Below are 20,129 nucleotides of genomic sequence, written 5' to 3' on the forward strand. Positions count from 1 at the left end.
TCCAACGGCGGAACTTTTCTGGAGGAGGGCTTTCGCGAGCGAGAGGCGTCCCGTGTGAACCTCATAATCTGGTCAGTGCGCACGCACGCAAAGTGGGCAGGAGATTCCTCCGAACTCCTCAGGGGTGGGTGCTCGTGTTTTCCCTCAGAGGAGCAGAATCAGAGGCCCGTGAGCGGGCCAGGAGCGGAAGCCCCAGCGCCCTGGGAAAGCCGCACGGGGACAGAGCGAAAGCCAATTCCAACCCAGTAACTTTTCCGTGTGGGCAGAGGGCTTTCTTGGAGTGAGAGGCGTCCAGGACGCCTGAGCCTCAAAATCTGGTCAGTGCGCACGCAGGAAGAGTGAACAGGAGATTCCTCCGAACTCCTCAGAGGTGGGCACCCGTGTTTTTCCCACAGAGGAGCAGGTCTGTGAGCGGGCCAGGAGGGGAATCTCAGGCAGCCCTAGCCCCTTGGGAAAGCCGCACGAGGATAGAGCGAAAGCCAATTCCAAAGCTCGATCTTTTCCGGGTGGGTAGGGATTTCACTCGAAGTGTGACCTGTCTGGCTAGAGATTCCTCCGAACGCCTCAGGAGTTGGCACTCGAGTTATCCCACAGAGGGGCAGAGCCAGAGATCTTTGAGTGAGAGGAAGCCACGCCTGATTATGCTGGCAGGTCTGACTGACTGAGCCTTACTCAGAGCCCTGTGCTGAGTGGGAACAAAGTGGGGAGTTGCCAGCTCTTTGAGACTCTTACTATCCAGGCAGAGGCAGCAGCAACCCCATAACTGGATTATCAGGCTTCTAATTGTGGAAGGAAAGACTAGGAGAAAGGCTCCAGGAACACTCTCACAGTGAGAGATCCTCTCTGTTGGAGCCTATAAACACTAATGAACCTTGGCTGCCAACGAGACTGAAGCCCAATACATGACATTGCCATAGAGAATTATCAACTGCAAACCTCTTCCAGAGCGTGCCACAGGGGCAGAACCCGGGGTACAAAGTCACCGACCAGAAAGACAGAAAAGAAAAAGCAAGACGACAACCTCTCAAAATCAAGAATAATCTGCAGATTTTATAACCTATCCCATCTTATTATATTTGTTCGTCTGTGTCTCTTTTCTTCATTCTTGATTTTTTTTTTCTACTCCAACTTGGTCATTTAATTCTCTCTCAGTCTTACTCTCGCCTCTCTTTGAACTACACTACCCATAAGTGTTACATCTCACATTATCTTTTCTTTCCTCCTCCTTTCTCTCTTTGAGGGTTGCAATCCAAAACCCCTAACTCTCTCTTTCTTTCTCCTCCTTTTTCTTTTTTCTTCTTTAAGTGGTTCCATCTTTTCTCTCTCTCTCTCTCTCTTTTCTCCCTCTATATTAGTCTTTTCCTCTCTCCTTTACGTCTTCTCTCATTCAAACTTCAATAACGAACAAATTATCTTATCTGGGACTCAAACTTAAGTTTGTGGCATTTTGGAGGGTTTTTACTTCACCTTTTTAACACATTAGCAGTGCTCCCATCCCTGGCTCTCTATTTTATCTAGTTCTTGTTCCACTAAATACAATAGTAATTTTTTAATTTTCCACCCTTTTTTCCTGTTTCCCTCTTATTCCTCTCATCATATCTCTGAGTCAGCCAACACCTAAAAGCAAAACATTTTATTCTTGACCCAAATTTTTTCCTAATTTGCTTTTTGTGGGTCTATACTGCTCCCTCCTTTTTTTATATATAAATATTTTTTTCTTGTATTTTTTTTTTTCCTTTACCCCTATATTACTTCTCCCCAATTCAGGCCCTCCACTACAGGTATTGTTTGTTCTATTTAGTACAATATAATTCACAGTTCATCACAAGATTTTCTCAAAAAAGAGAGGAGAGGAAAAAAGGAGGGGAAGGAATTATTCCCTTTTTTTCCACTCAAATTTTTATCTTATTTTATTTTTCTTTATTTAATGATTAATTTTTAAAAAAAAACGTGCAATTTTTTATTTTTATTTTTTTATCCTTTTATTCCTTATAAAATCTCATTAATACTATCAAGAAAATCACCCTCACATGCCATTAAAGAAGAGAAAATCGAATATCATGGATACAAAAGATAGAGAGGTAACACAGAGAGATGAGGAAAAATCTATGGAGAAAAAATTTAAGATATTGGAAACCTTGGAGTTAAACGACAGAGAATTTAAAATAGAAATTCTAAAAATACTCAGAGATATACAAGAAAACACAGAAAGGCAATTTAGGGAGCTCAGAAAACAACTCGATGAACACAAAGAGTATATCTCCAAGGAAATTGAAACTATAAAAACAAATCAAACAGAGATGAAAAACTCAATTCATGAGCTGAAAAATGAGGTAATAAGCTTAGCTAATAGAACAGGCCAGATAGAAGAGAGGATCAGCGAAATAGAAGACAAGCAACTTGAGGCTCAACAAAGAGAAGAAGAAAGAGATTCAAAAATTAAAAAAAATGAAATAGCCCTACAGGAATTATCTGACTCCATCAAAAAGAATAACATAAGAATAATAGGTATATCAGAGGGAGAAGAGAGAGAAAATGGAATGGAGAACATAAACAAATAATAGATGAGAACTTCCCAAGCCTCTGGAAAGAACTAAAACCTCAAATTCTAGAAGCAAACAGAACTCCAAGTTTTCTTAACCCCAACAAACCTACTTCAAGGCACATCATAATAAAATTGGCACAAACCAACTGCAAAGAAAAAATTCTCAAGGCAGTCAGGGAAAAGAAGAATACAACATATAAAGGAAGGCCCATTAAATTATCATCAGATTTCTCAACAGAAACTCTACAAGCTAGAAGAGAGTGGACACCGATATTTAAAGTCTTGAAAGAGAGGAACTTTCAGCCACGAATACTATACCCATCAAAGCTAACCTTCAAATATGAAGGAGAAATAAAAACATTCACAGATACAGAAAAGATGAGAGAATTTATCACCAGAAAACCCCCACTCCAGGAAATACTAAAGGGGGTTCTCCAATCAGATACAAAGAATAAAAAAACAACAACAACAAAGCCACAAGTAAAAGCTCCAAGAAGAACATAACAAAACCAACTTTAAACTGTGACAACAATAAGAAAGGGGGGGAGAGGATGAAGATTAACAGTAGCAAAGGGCGATGGAGGGCAAAAGTACTCACAAAACAGTGCACTACAATGAACAGGGTAGGAACCCTTTTCATTACTTAATGGTAACCACCATTGAAAAAACCACCACGGACGCACATGATTTAAAAAAGATGGCAATAGAGGAAAGATGTATGGAACACAACCAAATAAAAACAAAAGATAGAAAAACGAAAGAGAAGAATCAAACAAGGCACAAAACTAACAGAAAGCAATCTATAAAATGGCAATGAGGAACTCACAAGTGTCAATAATTACACTAAATGTAAACGGATTAAACTCACCAATAAAAAGGCACAGAGTAGCAGAATGGATCAAAAAAGAAAATCCAACTGTATGCTGCCTACAAGAAACTCATCTAAGTAACAAGGATAAAAACAAATTCAAAGTGAAAGGCTGGAAAACAATACTCCAAGCAAATAACATCCAAAAAAAGCAGGTGTAGCAATACTCATATCGGATAATGCTGACTACAAGACAGGAAAAGTACTCAGAGACAAAAATGGCCATTTTATAATGGCTAAGGGGACACTGAATCAAGAAGACATAACAATTCTTAATATATATGCACCAAACCAAGGAGCACCAAAATATATAAGACAGCTACTTATTGACCTTAAAACAAAAACTGACAAAAATACAATCATACTTGGAGACCTCAATACACCGCTGACGGCTCTAGATCAGTCATCCAAACAGAGAATCAACAAAGACATAGTGGCCTTAAACAAAACACTAGAGCACCTGGATATGATAGACATCTACAGGACATTTCATCCCAAAGTGACTGAGTATACATTTTTCTCCAGTGTACATGGATCATTCTCAAGAATTGACCATATGCTGGGCCACAAAAACAACATCAGCAAATTCAGAAAAATTGAAGTTGTACCAAGCATATTTTCTGATCATAAAGCCTTGAAACTAGAATTCAACAGCAAAAAAGAGGGAAAAAATCCCACAAAAATGTGGAAACTAAACAACATACTTTTAAAGAATGAATGGGTCAAAGAAGAAATAAGTGCAGAGATCAAAAGATATATACAGACTAATGAAAATGATAATACGACATATCAGAATCTATGGGATGCAGCAAAAGGAGTGATAAGAGGGAAGTTCATATCACTTCAGGCATATATGAACAAACAAGAGAGAGCCCAAGTGAACCACTTAACTTCACACCTTAAGGAACTAGAAAATGAAGAACAAAGACAACCCAAAACCAGCCGAAGAAAGGAGATAATAAAAATCAGAGCAGAAATAAATGAATTAGAGAACAGAAAAACTATAGAAAAAATTAATAAAACAAGGAGCTGGTTCTTTGAAAAAATCAACAAAATTGACAAACCCTTGGCAAGACTTACCAAGGAAAAAAGAGAAAGAACTCATATAAACAAAATCCAAAATGAAAGAGGAGAAATCACCACGGACATCGTAGATATACAAAGAATATTGTAGAATACTATGAAAAACTTTATGCCACTAAATTCAACAACCTAGAAGAAATGGATAAATTCCTAGAACAATACAACCTTCCTAGACTGAGTCAAGAAGAAGCAGAAAGCCTAAACAGACCTATCAGTAGAGAAGAAATAGAAAAAACCATTAAAAACCTCCCCAAAAATAAAAGTCCAGGCCTAGACGGCTATACCAGCGAATTTTATCAAACCTTCAAAGAAGACTTGGTTCCTATTCTACAGAGTCTTCCAAAAAACTGAAGAAGAAGCAATACTTCCAAACACATTTTATGAGGCAAACATAACCCTTATACCAAAACCAGGCAAGGATGGCACAAAAAAAGAAAACTACAGACCAATATCTCTAATGAATACAGATGCTAAAATACTAAACAAAATACTAGCAAATCGAATACAACAACATATTAAAAAAATAATACATCATGATCAAGTGGGATTCATCCTAGAATCTCAAGGATGGTTCAACATATGTAAAACGGTTAACGTAATACACCATATCAACAAAACAAAGAACAAGAACCACATGATATTATCAATAGATGCAGAAAAGGCTTTTGATAAAATACAACACAATTTTATGTTTAAGACTCTCAACAAAATGGGTATAGAAGGAAAATATCTCAACATGATAAAGGCCATATATGATAAACCATCAGCTAACATCATACTAAATGGCACAAAACTGAAGGCTTTCCCCCTTAAATCAGGAACAAGACAGGGTTGTCCACTCTCTCCACTCTTATTTAATGTGGTACTAGAGGTTCTTGCCACAGCAATCAGACAAGACAAAGAAATAAAAGGCATCCATATCGGAAAAGAAGAAGTAAAGGTATCACTTTTTGCAGATGATATGATCCTATACATCGAAAACCCCAAAGAATCCACAAAAAGACTTCTAGAAAAAATAAGCCAATACAGTAAGGTCGCAGGATACAAAATTAACATACAGAAGTCAATAGCCTTTCTATATGCCAACAATGAAACATTTGAGAATGAACTCAAAAGAATAATCCCCTTCACGATTGCAACAAAAAAAATAAAATACCTAGGAATAAACATAACAAAGAATGTAAAGGACTTATACAATGAAAACTATAAACCACTGTTAAGGGAAATCGAAAAAGACATTATGAGATGGAAGAATATTCCTTGTTCTTGGTTAGGTAGAATAAATATAATCAAGATGGCCATATTACCCAAAGCTATATACAAATTTAATGCAATTCCCATCAAAATTCCAATGACATTTTTTAAAGAAATGGAGCAAAAAATAATCAGATTTATATGGAACTATAAAAAGCCCCGAATAGCCAAAGCAATCCTAAAGAAAAGGAATGAAGCTGGGGGCATTACAATACCTGACTTCAAACTCTATTATAGGGCCACGACAATCAAAACAACATGGTATTGGCAGAAAAATAGACACTCAGACCAATGGAACAGAATAGAAAGTCCAGAAATAAAACCACATATATATAGTCAAATAATTTTTGATAAAGGGGCCAACAACACTCAATGGAGAAAAGAAAGCCTCTTCAACAAATGGTGCTGGGAAAACTGGAAAGCCACATGCAAAAGAATGAAGCTGGACTACAGTTTGTCCCCCTGTACTAAAATTAACTCAAAATGGATCAAAGATCTAAACATAAGACCTGAAACAATAAAGTACATAGAAGAAGACATAGGCACCAAACTCATGGACCTGGGCTTTAAAGAGCATTTTATGAATTTGACACCACAGGCAAGAGAAGTGAAAGCAAAAATTAATGAATGGGACTACATCAGACTAAGAAGTTTTTGTTCAGCAAGAGAAATTGATAACAAGATAAACAGAAAGCCAACGAAATGGGAAATGATATTTTTAAACACCTGCTCAGATAAGGGCCTAATATCCAAAATATACAAAGAACTCATAAAACTCAACGACAAACAAACAAACAATCCAATAAAAAAATGGGAAGAGGATATGAACAGACACTTCTCCCAGGAAGAAATACAAATGGCCAACAGATATATGAAAAGATGCTCATCTTCTTTAGTTATTAGAGAAATGCAAATCAAAACTGCAATGAGATATCACCTCACACCTGTTAGACTAGCTATTATTAACAAGACAGGTAATAGCAAATGTTGGAGAGGTTGTGGAGAAAAAGGAACCCTCATCCACTGTTGGTGGGAATGTAAAGTAGTACAACCATTATGGAAGAAAGTATGGTGGTTCCTCAAAAAACTGAAAATAGAACTACCTTATGACCCAGCAATCCCTCTACTGGGTATATACCCCAAAAACTCAGAAACATTGACTTGTAAAGACACATGCAGCCCCATGTTCATTGCAGCATTGTTCACAGTGGCCAGGACATGGAAACAACCAAAAAGCCCATCAATAGATGACTGGATAAAGAAGATGTGGCACATATACACTATGGACTACTACTCAGCCATAAGAAATGATGACATCGGATCATTTATAGCAAAATGGTGGGATCTTGACAACATTATACGGAGTGAAATAAGTAAATCAGAAAAAACCAGGAACTGCATTTTTCCATACGTAGATGGGACATAAAACTGAGACCAAGAGACATTGACAAGAGTGTGGTGGTTATGGGGGGAGGGGGGAGAGGGAGAGGAAAGGGGGAGGGGGAGGGGCACAAAGAGAACTAGATAGAGGGTGACAGGACAATCTGACTTTGGGTGATGGGTATGCAACATAATTGAACTTTAAGATAACCTGGACATATTACCTTTGAATATATGTATCTTGATTTACTGATGTCACCCCATTAAAAATAAATAAATAAATAAATAAATAATAATAAAAAAAAAGAAATGGTGAGCTATAACGCTTTAATATGCACATCTTACACACTAAAGGTAGTAAGAACAGTGTAGTCTATCCCACTTCTTTATAAATCAACTATTTTTCTTTTTAGATGAGAGTAGATAGTGAGGCAGACTCCTGCATGCGCAGCAGCCAGGATCCACCTGGCAACCCCCATTTGTGGAAGATGCTCAAATATGGAGCTATTTTTAGCACCTGAGGCTGATGTGCTTCAATGAGTTATTCTCAGTTCCCGGGAGAGACATGCTCAAATCAATTGAGCCACTGGCAATTGGAGGAAAAGAAAAGAAGGTTGGGGGAGAGAAGCAGATGGGCACGTCTCCTGTGTGCCCTGACCGGGAATCGAACTCGGAACATCTAGACGCCAAGCTGATGCTCTATCCACTGAGCCAATGGCAAGGGCCAAAAATCAACTCTTTATATTGATAAAGCTCCAAAACAGTAAATTCATCAGCTTATTAAAAAGCATCTAAGTATATACTAGGTTTAAAAGCCTGAGCATTTCATGCCAATGCCCTACAACAAGAAGCAAATGGACAATAGATACATTTCACTGGTAACGCTACAGAAGATGTCTTTCTGCAAATATAAAAAACTGTTTTTATTTTGACTGTCTTCCCCAAAAGCAAAGCATGAGGTAAACTGGCATGCAGTTTATTTCCTTGGGAACATATTCTAGAAAGCAGTGGTGAGAGACCAAAAGAGTAAATCAAGGAAGAAGAAAAAACCAATACAAGGATGTGTTATCAAGTAAGGCACTGTTAAGGAAGCTAGTGCATAATCCTACCAGGGCATTCTGGGAACCTTATAAAATATATTATAGATTAATTGTCCAATCAAGGGACAAAAGGAGGAAGGAAGTATTTACCACCAGCTCCCATTCTTCATTAACAGGGAGTTGCTCTACAGGGATTTTCACTCTCCTAGACTTTTAACTGGTCATGAATTTGCCAAGCCCTGAGGCATAAAATCAGAGGCATGCAATATATGCCAGAAACAAAATGTATATTATACCTACACAAAGCTGCTAGAAGCCTGTGCACAACTGGTCATCACAACTGTGGGTGAAATAAGAGATGAGGTCAAGATGACATGAAGAACTAGAAGTATCTGATCCACTAATCTTTCTGAACTGGTTATGAACTAAGTTGAATTAGTTTAATATGGCTCTCTGGCTACTGCTGCCCATATATTACCAAAAAGTCAGAATCAAAAGACTATCTTGAGACTTACCATTTCTGGTGGGGTAAAATTAGGATGTATTATTCTACTCTCCTTCTTTCAAGAAAAATGCAATAGTTTAAAAAATATATAGTTTACTTACCTTCAGTAGGGACCAAACACAGTCAATGTGCCCATAAAATATGCTTCTGTGCAAAGCTGTCCATCCTGACTCCTTGTCTTTCACCAGTGGATCCACTCCTTTCTCAATAAGCCATTCTAACACTCCTTTCTTCCCACAGGAGGAAACAAGGTGGAGGGCATTTCTGCCAAAGGCATCCTTGATAGTTGCTGCATTATAACAATGACTGGAGAGAAAGGCCTTAATCTGGTCTTCACTTCCCTTGGTTATCACGGAAAGGACATCCAAAGCATGCTTTAGGGATCGACATTTTGATGTGCAGTCAGGGATGCAAGAATTCATCCTGTTTATACTCCTTCCTTCTTCAGAATAGTCAGATAATTTTTTTAAAAAAATGAAAAAGCCAGGACACAAAGGTGCTATTCAGAAAAATTTATAGAGAATAAATGGCCTCAGGATTACTTAGGATTGTAATTTAAACCCTCGTGGGAAGAGTATAAAACTATAAATCTTCTTCGTACAATTGATTTTGGCACTTAAATCAAAAAATTATAAATAGTGTTATATAAAGTTTATATCAAATACAAGTTCTTTATTTTAAAAAAAATTAGCTTTCCACAGTTTATAAATTATTCCTGGAGTCAAGCACCAAGGGGGAGTGAGGAGGGGAACTCCCCCTCCACACTGTCTGATCCTTTTAAATATCCATAATTGCAAGGGTGACCTATAAGGGGAAAGGAAGAAAAAGTAAAATAGAAAATCTCTCACTCTCCTCAAGTAATTTACAATATAATTACCTCCATATTTAAGTGCCTTTAATTCCTATTTTAAAAAAATAAAGTCTAACAACTTTCACCTTCACCTATAGTATATTCTGTATCATCCCATATCTCCATCAGTCATCCTCAGCTTCTTTTTCCCAAATCTCATGTTTAAGAAGTTAGCCTCTAGTCTATACTCTGGAGTCTATCTCTTTCTTCCATTACTTTTATTCTTTCTCTCCTATATTTTTACAATCTTCTGCTTATGTCCCCACAAGCTATAAACACACTTAAATCTACCATCTTTACAGGAATCTTTCAGAATGGCAAAGATTAAAGAGGCTGATATTACTATGTCTTGCTAGTTGTGGGAAAACAGGAACTCTATACCATTGATGAATTTGTCCTCTGGATTTTAAATGAGTAGTCAATTCATATATACTGCCCAGATTTTTAAAGCTTTTATAGTAGAAATTCTATGTTAATTTTCTTCTCCAAGATATCAAACCATTATAAATACTTATATTCCCCCCCCCTCGTTTTTTTTCCATTTTGTTTTTAAACTATATACTTTAAATGACAGAGAAAAAGTTATTAAAAGACTATTTGGAGGGACATACATGAGTTTACTGTATCTTTAAGATAAAGTTCTAGCCCTGGCCGGTTGCTCAGTGGTAGAGCGTCGGCCTGGCGTGCAGAAGTCCTGGGTCGATTGCCCCGCCAGGGCACACAGGAGAAGCGCCCGTCTGCTTCTCCACCCCTCCCCCTCTCCTTCCTCTCTGTCTCTCTCTTCCGCTCCGGCAGCCAAGGCTCCACCGCAGCAAAGATGGCCCCGGCGCTGGGGATGTCTCCTCGGCCTCTGCCCCAGGCGCTAGAGTGGCTCTGGTCGCAACAGAGCGATGCCCCAGAGGTGCAGAGCATCGCCCCCTGGTGGGCAGAGCGTCGCCCCCTGGTGGGCGTGCCGGGTGGATCCCGGACGGGGGCATGTGGGAGTCTGTCTGTCTCTCCCCATTTCCCGCTTCAGAAAAATACAGAAAAAAAAAAAGATAAAGTTCTATGTACCAGACAGATATGAAACATTTCAAATCTGCACTGTTCACTCCTATTTCAAACTACACTAAGAGTCAGAAGCCCTGAATCTAACCCGTTTTAACTATTCTGATTCTCCATCTGAAATGATAGCATAGACGAAATAATTCCTTATCTGTCTAGCTCCAGTTCCATTTCAAGTCCTATAAGTTGATACAGTCCTTATAAAAATCATTCCCCCTAAAGTGTTGATATGAACCACAAAGTATTTGGGAGTTAGTTGATAAAGAAAAAGGTATGAAAGCCTCAAGTAATTTAAAAATGTTAAAACTGAAACACATGGTATATGGCAAAATTCAAATTTAGTTAATTTCATTCTGTTGAGGCTCTAAAATTTTGCTATGATTGTGTTTTCAACATCTTCATAATACCTGAAATGAACTACTTATTGGCAAATCACTCAGACCCTACATGAAAGAATTTAAGATACAGAAAAAAAAATCCCTTTTGAAATGTTAAAAAGAAGTTAAACATTTAAAAGAAAAATAAAAGAAATATTAAATATAAGAATGACACCATACTAAAATGTATATATATGGAGAGAGAAAAAAGCACATAAAGAACAAAAACTATGAACATTAGGAGTTAGAGTTTATTAGAGTCCTACATATTTGGATTCAAATATAGCAAAGCCAGCTGTTACTAATTATGTAACTCTAAAAATTACATAATCTCTCCAAACCCTCATTCCTTCATCTGAAAAGGGAAACAATACCACCAACCTCAGAGGTACTGTAACTGATAAAACTGCTTAGCATGGTGTCTGGCAGCAAATATGTATACATTTGAGAAACAGTTTTTATTACTCTTATTTTCTTAGCAGAGAAAAGGTAACACATTTCAATCCCAAAATTCACATTTGAGCTTCCATGTCTCTACTACCTGGCTTCCATGCATACTTCAGTGAAACTATGAAACCGATGACCTCCAAAAAGCCATACTTTTGGGTACTTTCAGTTCTTATCTTACTTGACTTCCCTGTTTTTGAGTCATTAACACCACATTCTCCTAAGGAATCTAAAAAGGGATGCTGAAAGTACAGGGAGTCACTGAAGCATTTAAACCTGGACTCTCCTATCACTTCTTCCAAAGGCATTATTATCCCTTTCCCTGACCTTTAAGCTGGGCTTCTCTCAATAGTCCATCTTCAGTCTTCTTTTCTTCTCTACTTGGTATTCTCCCTGAAAATTTTCAGTCTCTCGTGTTAACTTTAATCTAACATGCTCATAATCCTCAAATTTGTTTCCTGAATTCCAGGCCCATATTTCTAATGCCTAATGTAAAGCTTATTTATGCATTCAACAAATGCTTACTGAAGGCAAAGAAAGGAAAGGAAATAAATAGTAAGCATTTAATACCTACTGAATATTTTACATTACAGAGAGGTTAAGTAAGCCACCCAAACATACCACCAGTAAAAGAGGGCTTAGAATTCAAACACAGATCTATTTAACAGCTAAGTCCAAGCTACTTTCTACAACTCCACACTGCTTCTCCAGTGCATCCACAGTAGGGCACAAGATATTGGAAATACTAAAAGAGGGCTTAAGTATTTTAGATAAAATAATAAATATAGGTTCATGGATAATACTTAAAAGTATAACTCACTTAACAAGTGCATTGACTGAACAAAATTTAATATTTATCGCCCAGTCTCTATCATCAAAAGGGTAGCAGTTTGGTAGAGGAGACGGATTTTATTTAAGTAATAAAAATATAACGTGATTGTAAATCTATTACAGTGAAGATAACAAGTGACTTATATGAATGGGAAATAGATAAGAGGATCTACAGAAGATTTCCCACAGGAGATATTTAAACTAAAACTGAAGATGAGTACAGTTTGCCTGATAAATTCAGGGTGGATGGGCATTTGAGGCAGAGGAAAAAGTAAATATAAAATCACTGAAATCATCCTGGTCCATTCTGAAAATTTCAAGTAATTTAGAAACGAGTGAGGCCTAATATATACAAAAGGATGGACTAGATTATAGACAGCTTTATCTGCCTTTTTTAGGGATAAAGATAGGGAGCAATTCAGAGAGATATTTAGGATCTTGACTTGACAAGACATGGTGAAAACTCCCAGGTTTCTGGCTTCATTACAGATCAGAAAGAAGAGTATGGAATAAGTACTTTGAAAATCAGGAAACAGAACTTAAACAAAGGAACAAATAAAAATTAAAGCTGAGCCCTAGCTGGATAGCTGGACTGGTTACATTGTCCCCATACACAAAGGTTTTGGGTTCGATCTCTGGTCAGGGCCCATACACAGGAACAGACTTTTGTTTCTTTTTGTCTGTCTTTCTCTCTCTCCCTCTCTCTCTAAAATCAATAAATAAATGTTAAAAATATTAAAGTTGAAAATTTGTTTTATATGTGATGAATAAGTGTTAATGAGAAAGTGAGTTGGAAAAGTATAGCTAGCTACAGGCGATTGTTCAACCTTGATGACTGGTCCACCACAAAGGTGTTAACCAGTGGAGGGAGAGCCCTCAACAATCCTACTTATGTTTGGTTAAGAGTTATCTCACTAAAACATAAATCTAATCATGCTATTCTCTGACATACCCAACCAAAATAAACCAATACTTGAGATATCACGGGTTCAGTTCCAGACCACCACAACGAAGACAACTGTAATCGTTTTGCTAGTGAAGGGTCTCGGCTTCAATTTGAAAAAAGCACATTTCTTAAATGCCATAAAGTGCAATAAAACAAGGTATGCCTGTATTTCATGTACTAAGAATAGCTTCATGACTCAGGAAGAGGATGCCAATCACGCCTGGTGACCAGTAGTATATAAAGTTCAGTCTCTGAATAAGAACACCTGAGCCTTTAACCCAGGTACACAACCAACTAGCTAAGTAATCCGGGGAACATCACAATTTCCTAAGCTTCAATTCTCTCACTTGTAAAAAGGGGTAACTACTCATCCCGAGTTGTTCTTAAAAACAAATTAAACAATTCGTTCATATGTAAGCACCTAACTAAAGTTAAGAAAAAGGGGAACAAAGGGACCTATTGGTATAGAGGTGAGAAAATGGCATGACTACATTGGGGTCCTTTCTGCTTGGTAGGTTTTTCACCCAAACCTTCACAGGACCGCCATCTTCCCCGTGGCTTACAAATATGATATCCACCACCTTTTAAAAGTGCAAATGTACAAGCACAATGTTTTGTATAAATTAACATACTCAATCCTCTTTTCAGCCTTATCACTGCCCCTGTATATTCGGTTAGTTCCATTTTACAATGAGGAAACTGGTGTGGAAGTTTAAGTAGCCCATCCAAAATCAGAGATGGAACTCTAGTTTCCACCTATTCTACTCCATCCAAAATACTCTCTTAAAATGCAGTTAGGAAACCCCGAACGAGAAACAGAATATTGTTGAAAGGAATCACCCTTATATGTAGTCACAGAATTGGGGTTCCTATTATCTAATACTACATACTGGAACAAGAGTCCTTTAACCTCTCTGTCCCCCAGTCCCCCGATAAGAACCGGCTCCTTTTCACATCGCCAAGTCACACGGAACTGGAGTGAGTATCCCCCGAGTGGACTAAAACAGTGTGACCCCAAGAAGGGGAAAGCGCCTTGAGAAATAGCATCGAATTCAAGGCTCGAGGGGAAGTGATGCAGGTCAACTCTCAGAAACCGGCAAAGCAACAGCTCTGGAGGGCGTGTCAGGCAGGACAACGTCGCACGTCGCCCAAGCAGACCATTCACCAGCTGAGGGCGGCGGCGGGACGGCGGCGGCGGCCGGGGCCGGACACTCAGCCCGCGCGGTCTCGGGCCAAGCCCGGCAGCCTCGGCGGCCCTGGCTCCCTCCGCGCGGTCCACCCGCACCCTCCGGAAAGGTAACACTGGCCCACCGCCTCCCGGCTGAAGGGACGTGGTCGCCTCAGCCCTCTCCGCACAGTCGGGCGCGCCGAGCCCTCCCTCACCAGTCGCTAGATGAAAGTGCGCCGGCGGTCTCCGCGGCGGGGGCGCACGGCCGCGCAGGGACTCATCCTCAGTGAAGGCGACAGGAGAAACCGAAGGGTGCCAGGGCAGGGACTGCGCTACAGACCCCGACGAGCTCTGGAGGCGGTGGCAGCTCCGGCCACGACTACAGGCACCAGGAAGGGGAGCAGGGAGAAAGGGCCGGCGCGGGCTGGGCCCAGGAATGAGAGCGGCGTTGATTGGCTAGGGTTTCTGTATGCCTCGTGACGATTGGCTGCTGTCTGCCCTAGAAGGCCTCGCGTGGCAGCACCTGAGCTGTGGCCTTGCCCCAGAGCGTGACCCTGCGGGCCTTGGGGCCGCGGGCGCCAGCTGGGGGCAGGGGAGAGCGGCGGTCGGCCACTCAAGACCGAGGGCGGTGTTGGAAATGCCTTTTGGGAGCCTGTGGTCGAGCCAAGTAGAATGTTGCTTTTCCGACAGCTGGAGACTCGGAATTGGGGATTAACCCGGGTGGAGAAACAGAGCTCTGGAGACCGGGTCGTGTCTTGAGCAGCCGGTCACTGAGTGTTTCCTCCGGTTATGCTACTAGTGGGGTCAGTGGAAAGCCAAAGGTATTGTTCGGAAGAGACACAGCCTCGCCCCTCCATGACTGGCGCACACACCTTTACACCAGAAGGGAGTCACTGCTTCTGAGGTCTACTGTGTGACCACCTGTCCACCCGGGTCACGTCACTCAGTGCACTAGCAGCTGACGCTCAGCTTGCATCTAACTGCATCCAATGGAGCATTTTAAAAGTGGTGAAATGAAATAAATAAACAAACAAACAAACAATAGGGTGGAAAGAACGTGGCCAATAGTAGCCAATAATCGTACTGGGCTGCAGAATAGGAAACAACTGCTGGGAAATGTTTATTGAAGGGGGCGGTGTGACTCAGAACAAACAACACTAGGCGGTAGTGGTTGGCCATACCACTGCCACGTTGCAAAACCTGTAGTCGCCCATCTATAAAACGAAAGAGTTGCACTAGCTGTCTTTTTAAGGGCAGCCCGTTCAGCTTTATTCTATTTTAGTACACTTCCTTGTGGAAGCCCGAAGCCATATGGCTGGTTAGAGAGAATAACTAGCTCTCCTGTTGCCCTTTCCAATACAATATTCTGTCGCTTTGCCCATTATTCAAGGTGCTGTACTTCCTACTTTGACGTATAACAAAAATCAGTTTGTAATGTAAAAGTTGAGTGATTTTGAAAATAAGCTGTATATATGGTGATTTTTATATTCATGAACAAAGAAGCCAGTAATGGCAAGTAAAGCTAATAATGTAAATAAATACATTGACCTAAGTTCAAATCTTTTTTCTGTCTCTATTTGGAGCTGGGCAAGTTAATTAGCTTTTCTGAAGCCTCAGTTTCCTCATTGGTAAAAGAGGGGCAATAATGAATTTTAGGGTCATGAAAATGCAATTATATGGGCACTGATGTATATAGCACATAGTAGAGTGCCTACTACACAATGACACATCACAAATAGTAAATGTTACTTTTTGTAAGTGAAGAAGTATTTCCCCTAGCAGTAGAATTATTCCAAAGTCATTTATTTATTTTTTTAAAATTTATTGATTTTTTGAGAGAAACTAATATGCTGTTCCACTTATTTATGCATTCATTGATTCTTGTATGTTCCCTGTCTGGGAATTGAACCCACAACCTTAATTTGTTGGGAGGACTCTAACCAACTGAGGTACCTGGATGGGGAGTCATGCATTCATTTTAACCATTATCAAGTTCCAGGTATCTGTGGTAAGGACTGGGGATCCAATAGTGAACAAAAATACCTGTAGACCCTGGTAATCCCAAACATAGGAATAGACTGCAACTTTTACAAGTAACTGCAAAGAATATATTATGATAAATTGAATCTGACTTTCCAAAGAAGTAACACTTGAACCAAGATCTGAAAGATGGGTAAGAGATAACTAGATGAAACAGGAAAGAAAACATTTCAGACCAAAAAATGTGTAATTACTCCCCATGTCCATGGAAATTAGATGCCTTCAAAGATACTGGTTATTTTCAGGACAGAATATTATAATGACTAGGAAATAGTAAAAACAAAATACAATTAAATGAAAAAAAGCATTATAGATGTGGTTAAGGAAGGAAGAGATCAAAATTAGTCATTTTGTTAGGTTTTTGAAAAAAATTTGTGTTTACACAGAAGAAAGAAATATACCAATAACAATGATTATCTCTGTATGAAAATATCAATGATTCTTATTTCTGTCATTTTGAATTTTATAATTTATTTTTGTTTGCAATAATTAAATGTGACTTGATTGTTTAAAAATCAAAATTTATAAAACTAATTGTAATTTCTAAAGTAGACTTAAAAGAAGAAATAAATATAGAGATGGTTTTAGAAGATTACAGAGATTTACACCCAATAAAAGCATAAATAAGTGGAACAACAAATCAATGTTCCTCTCTCTCAATACCTTCCTTTCCCTCTCTCTAAAATAAATAAATAAACAAACAAACAAATAAATAAATAAAATTTTAAAGAAGATTGCAGTGATTTAGTTGGGGAGAAGTATAAAAAGAATAGTCCAGGCAGCAGTAATGGAGTTGGAGATGAGGCCAGGATAGAGCACTGCAGAAATGTTTTTAAGCCACATAGCATTTGCAATAAATTTCCTAAATGCCAATAGACAACTATGGAAAGTTTCTATATTATTAGACCTAGGACATATGGTCCCAGCTGCATTCTTTCAATGTAATGATTATCCTTCAAATCGTCACTTAGAGGAGAACTCCTCCTTACCAAAGTTTGCTCTGATTCCTTTTCCTAACAATTGCCCACTCCTCTCTACTCCTTCTATAACTTATTCATATTGTTACATGCTATATTGTCTTTAGATTTATTAGTTTTACATGTGGGTGCAGTAAAAGCAAGGGCTCTGGAGGCAGACTACCTAAATATAATACTTACTTCTATTCTTGCTATCTGTGAGACCTCAGGCAAGTTATATAATAACCCTTCTGGCCTCAGTTTCTTCATCTCTAACAGACTAGTAGTACTTCCTTCCTAGAATTCTTATGAGGTTTAAATGAGATGATTATCTGTGAAGCTCTTAGTAGAATGCTTTACACTTAATAAAAGTTGACATACCTCAACTCTTCTGGATGGATATATTTGCATGAGAGTGTTTGAGCAGTGGGATAGAAGACACAAAGAATAACCCACAAGATGGCAGCATTTGAATACAACTTGAGATTTGTATAACCGAAAAAGCAGAGTCCAAAAAAAAAAAAAAAAAAACGAGGGGGGGAGCAGAGTCCACCAACAAATCTAAACATCAAAGCAAATAAGCAAATGCTGGAGCAATTCAAGGCAAATTCAAAGCCTGCATGAAACAAGCAAACCTTGTGAGAAATCAAACCTATAAATTTGGTAAGCTAGCATTCTTTTATAATCAGAACAATCTGAACTCACCAAACTCTTTCCCCTTCACTATGACTGAGAATTTGCAGTATTCCTTTCTCAGCCCTTCTTACTTAGAATTGCTTGTGTTCCTTCTTTACCCATGTAGGGAAAGAAAGAAACTTTCAAGGTTTTTGGCTAGTCTAATAATCAAATAGATATGAGATAGATTAGCAAAAGAAAATAACAAGTTTAATACATACATATGTATAGAAGCCCAAATACATGAGAGTCAGAGACCCCACAGAGGTTAAGAGACAGAAAGGGAAAATGGGTATATAAGACACTCTGAGCTAGGAATGACGAGGGGTACCTTCCAGCTTCAAAGGGTCTTTGCAGGACCATATGAAAAGCAGATATTTAGTAAATAGATGTTAGCCCTGCCATACAGATATATCAAAAAAAATTATCTCTAATACTCTCTCTCTTTTATTTTTAAATGGGGGTGTGGCGACTAGGACAGGCAGGAAGGGAGAGAGATGAGAAGCGTCAACTCATAGTTGCAGCACCATAGTTGTTCATTGATTACTTTCTCATATGTGCCTTGACCCAGGGGACTCCAGCCAATCCAGTGACCCCTTGCTCAAGCCAGTGACGTTGGGCTCAACCTAGTGACCTTTGGGCTTAAGCCAGCAACCCCATGCTCAAACTGGTAAACCTGTGTTTAAACTGGATAAGCTCAAGCTGGCAACCTTGGGATTTCACACCTGGGACCTCAGCATCCCAGATCAATGCTCTATCCACTGCGCCACCACCTGGTCAGGCTATCTAACACTTTAGCTTTAAATACCTAGGTACTATTTTCATGGAAAGGTATTTAGGTGGTAACAGATCTTATTTCTTTACTCAAGGAGAGTGTACAAGAGACACAGTCTCCTCCATAAACAATTTTTTTAAAATTAATCTCAAATACCAAGAATCACCAAATATTTGAGGAAAGCCAACATCCTGAAAGATATAAAACTACAGATTCAAAAGCTCAGCAAAACTTTGGCATGATAAATACAATGATAACTGTGCCTAGAAATATCAAGTTGCTGAAAAACAAAGATAAAGAACAATCTGAAAGCATTCAGAGAAAAATGGAATACCTATGTCATAAAAGGAATAATAATTTGAAACCCCATGGATTTCACTTCAGAAAATAAGATGACAGTATATCAATATCTTTAAAGAGGTGAAGAAAGAAACTGTCAATCCAGAACACATTCTTCAATAATGAAGGCAAAATAAAGATATTTTCAGAGAAACAAAAACTAAGAGAGTTAGTCACCATCAGAACTGCACCACAGAAATGCCAAGGAAACCTTTTTAGCCTAACAGGAAAGCTGCCAAAGGGGAACTAAAAAATTCAGTAAGGAAGAAAGAACATGAGAAATGAAAAATATTCAAGGTAATACAGTCAACCCTCATTATTAAATTCTGTATATGTGAATTCATCTATTTGCTAAAATTTGTTTGTTTCCCTAAAATCAATACTCAGTGTTTTCAGTCTTCAGGGACATGTGCAGAACAGTGAGAAATTTCAGTTGCCCAGTGCACAGATTCCCAGTATAGTCCCTGCTGAGTTTAAACACAGCAATGCTCTTTCGTTTTGTTTCGGATCCCCTAATATTTATATAAACAGGTGTCTTTTTGTAGACAATCTGGTGCCACATTTGTTGCATTTTTATGCTTTTTCTTGATGATTTTGCACTTTAAAATGGCCCTCAAATGTAATGCTGAAGTGATATCTAGTGTTTCTGATATCAGGGACAGGCAGGAAGGGAGAGAAAACTGTAAAATGCTTCATAGGAAAATACTGGTTAGATAAGCTTTGTTCAAGCATGAGTTGTAGTACTGTTGGTCATCAGTTCAATGTTAATGAATCAACAATATACATTAAATAAGATGTCTTTAAACAGAAACATACATAACACAAAGTTGATCAGTTGGCAATATTTTGACCAAATGGCCCACAAAAAAATAAGCCTGTATTTCCCTTGGGTGATGGTTCAGTGTTCATTAATTTGATGTTTATAGTGACTTTCTAGAACATAACTTCTGTAAATGATGAGAATCACCGCATATAAGAGTTTGTTTTTCTGTCAATACCTTTTACA

The 20,129-nt window shown here is 38.6% G+C and overlaps 1 protein-coding gene across 3 annotated transcripts in view; it reads right to left on the reverse strand.

Annotated features, from left to right (window-relative positions):
• Positions 1-15,863, reverse strand: part of IBTK (inhibitor of Bruton tyrosine kinase) — a 93,838-nt gene extending 77,975 nt beyond the window's left edge. Inside the window, exons 1-2 of one of the 3 annotated variants that reach the window (XM_066254027.1) lie at positions 14,554-15,863; positions 8,777-9,479 (exon numbers count right to left, since the gene is read on the reverse strand). In XM_066254027.1, coding sequence (XP_066110124.1) covers positions 8,777-9,097 — 321 coding nt within the window. In that variant the 5' untranslated portion in view covers positions 9,098-9,479; positions 14,554-15,863. The remainder of the gene's footprint in view (positions 1-8,776; positions 9,480-14,553) is intronic. The other 2 variants (XM_066254019.1, XM_066254031.1) reach the window with 2 other exon arrangements.
• Between the last annotated feature and the right edge of the window lie 4,266 nt (positions 15,864-20,129).

The sequence above is a fragment of the Saccopteryx bilineata genome, chromosome 1, assembly GCF_036850765.1.
Source record: "Saccopteryx bilineata isolate mSacBil1 chromosome 1, mSacBil1_pri_phased_curated, whole genome shotgun sequence".
Classification (NCBI taxonomy): Eukaryota; Metazoa; Chordata; class Mammalia; order Chiroptera; family Emballonuridae; genus Saccopteryx; species Saccopteryx bilineata.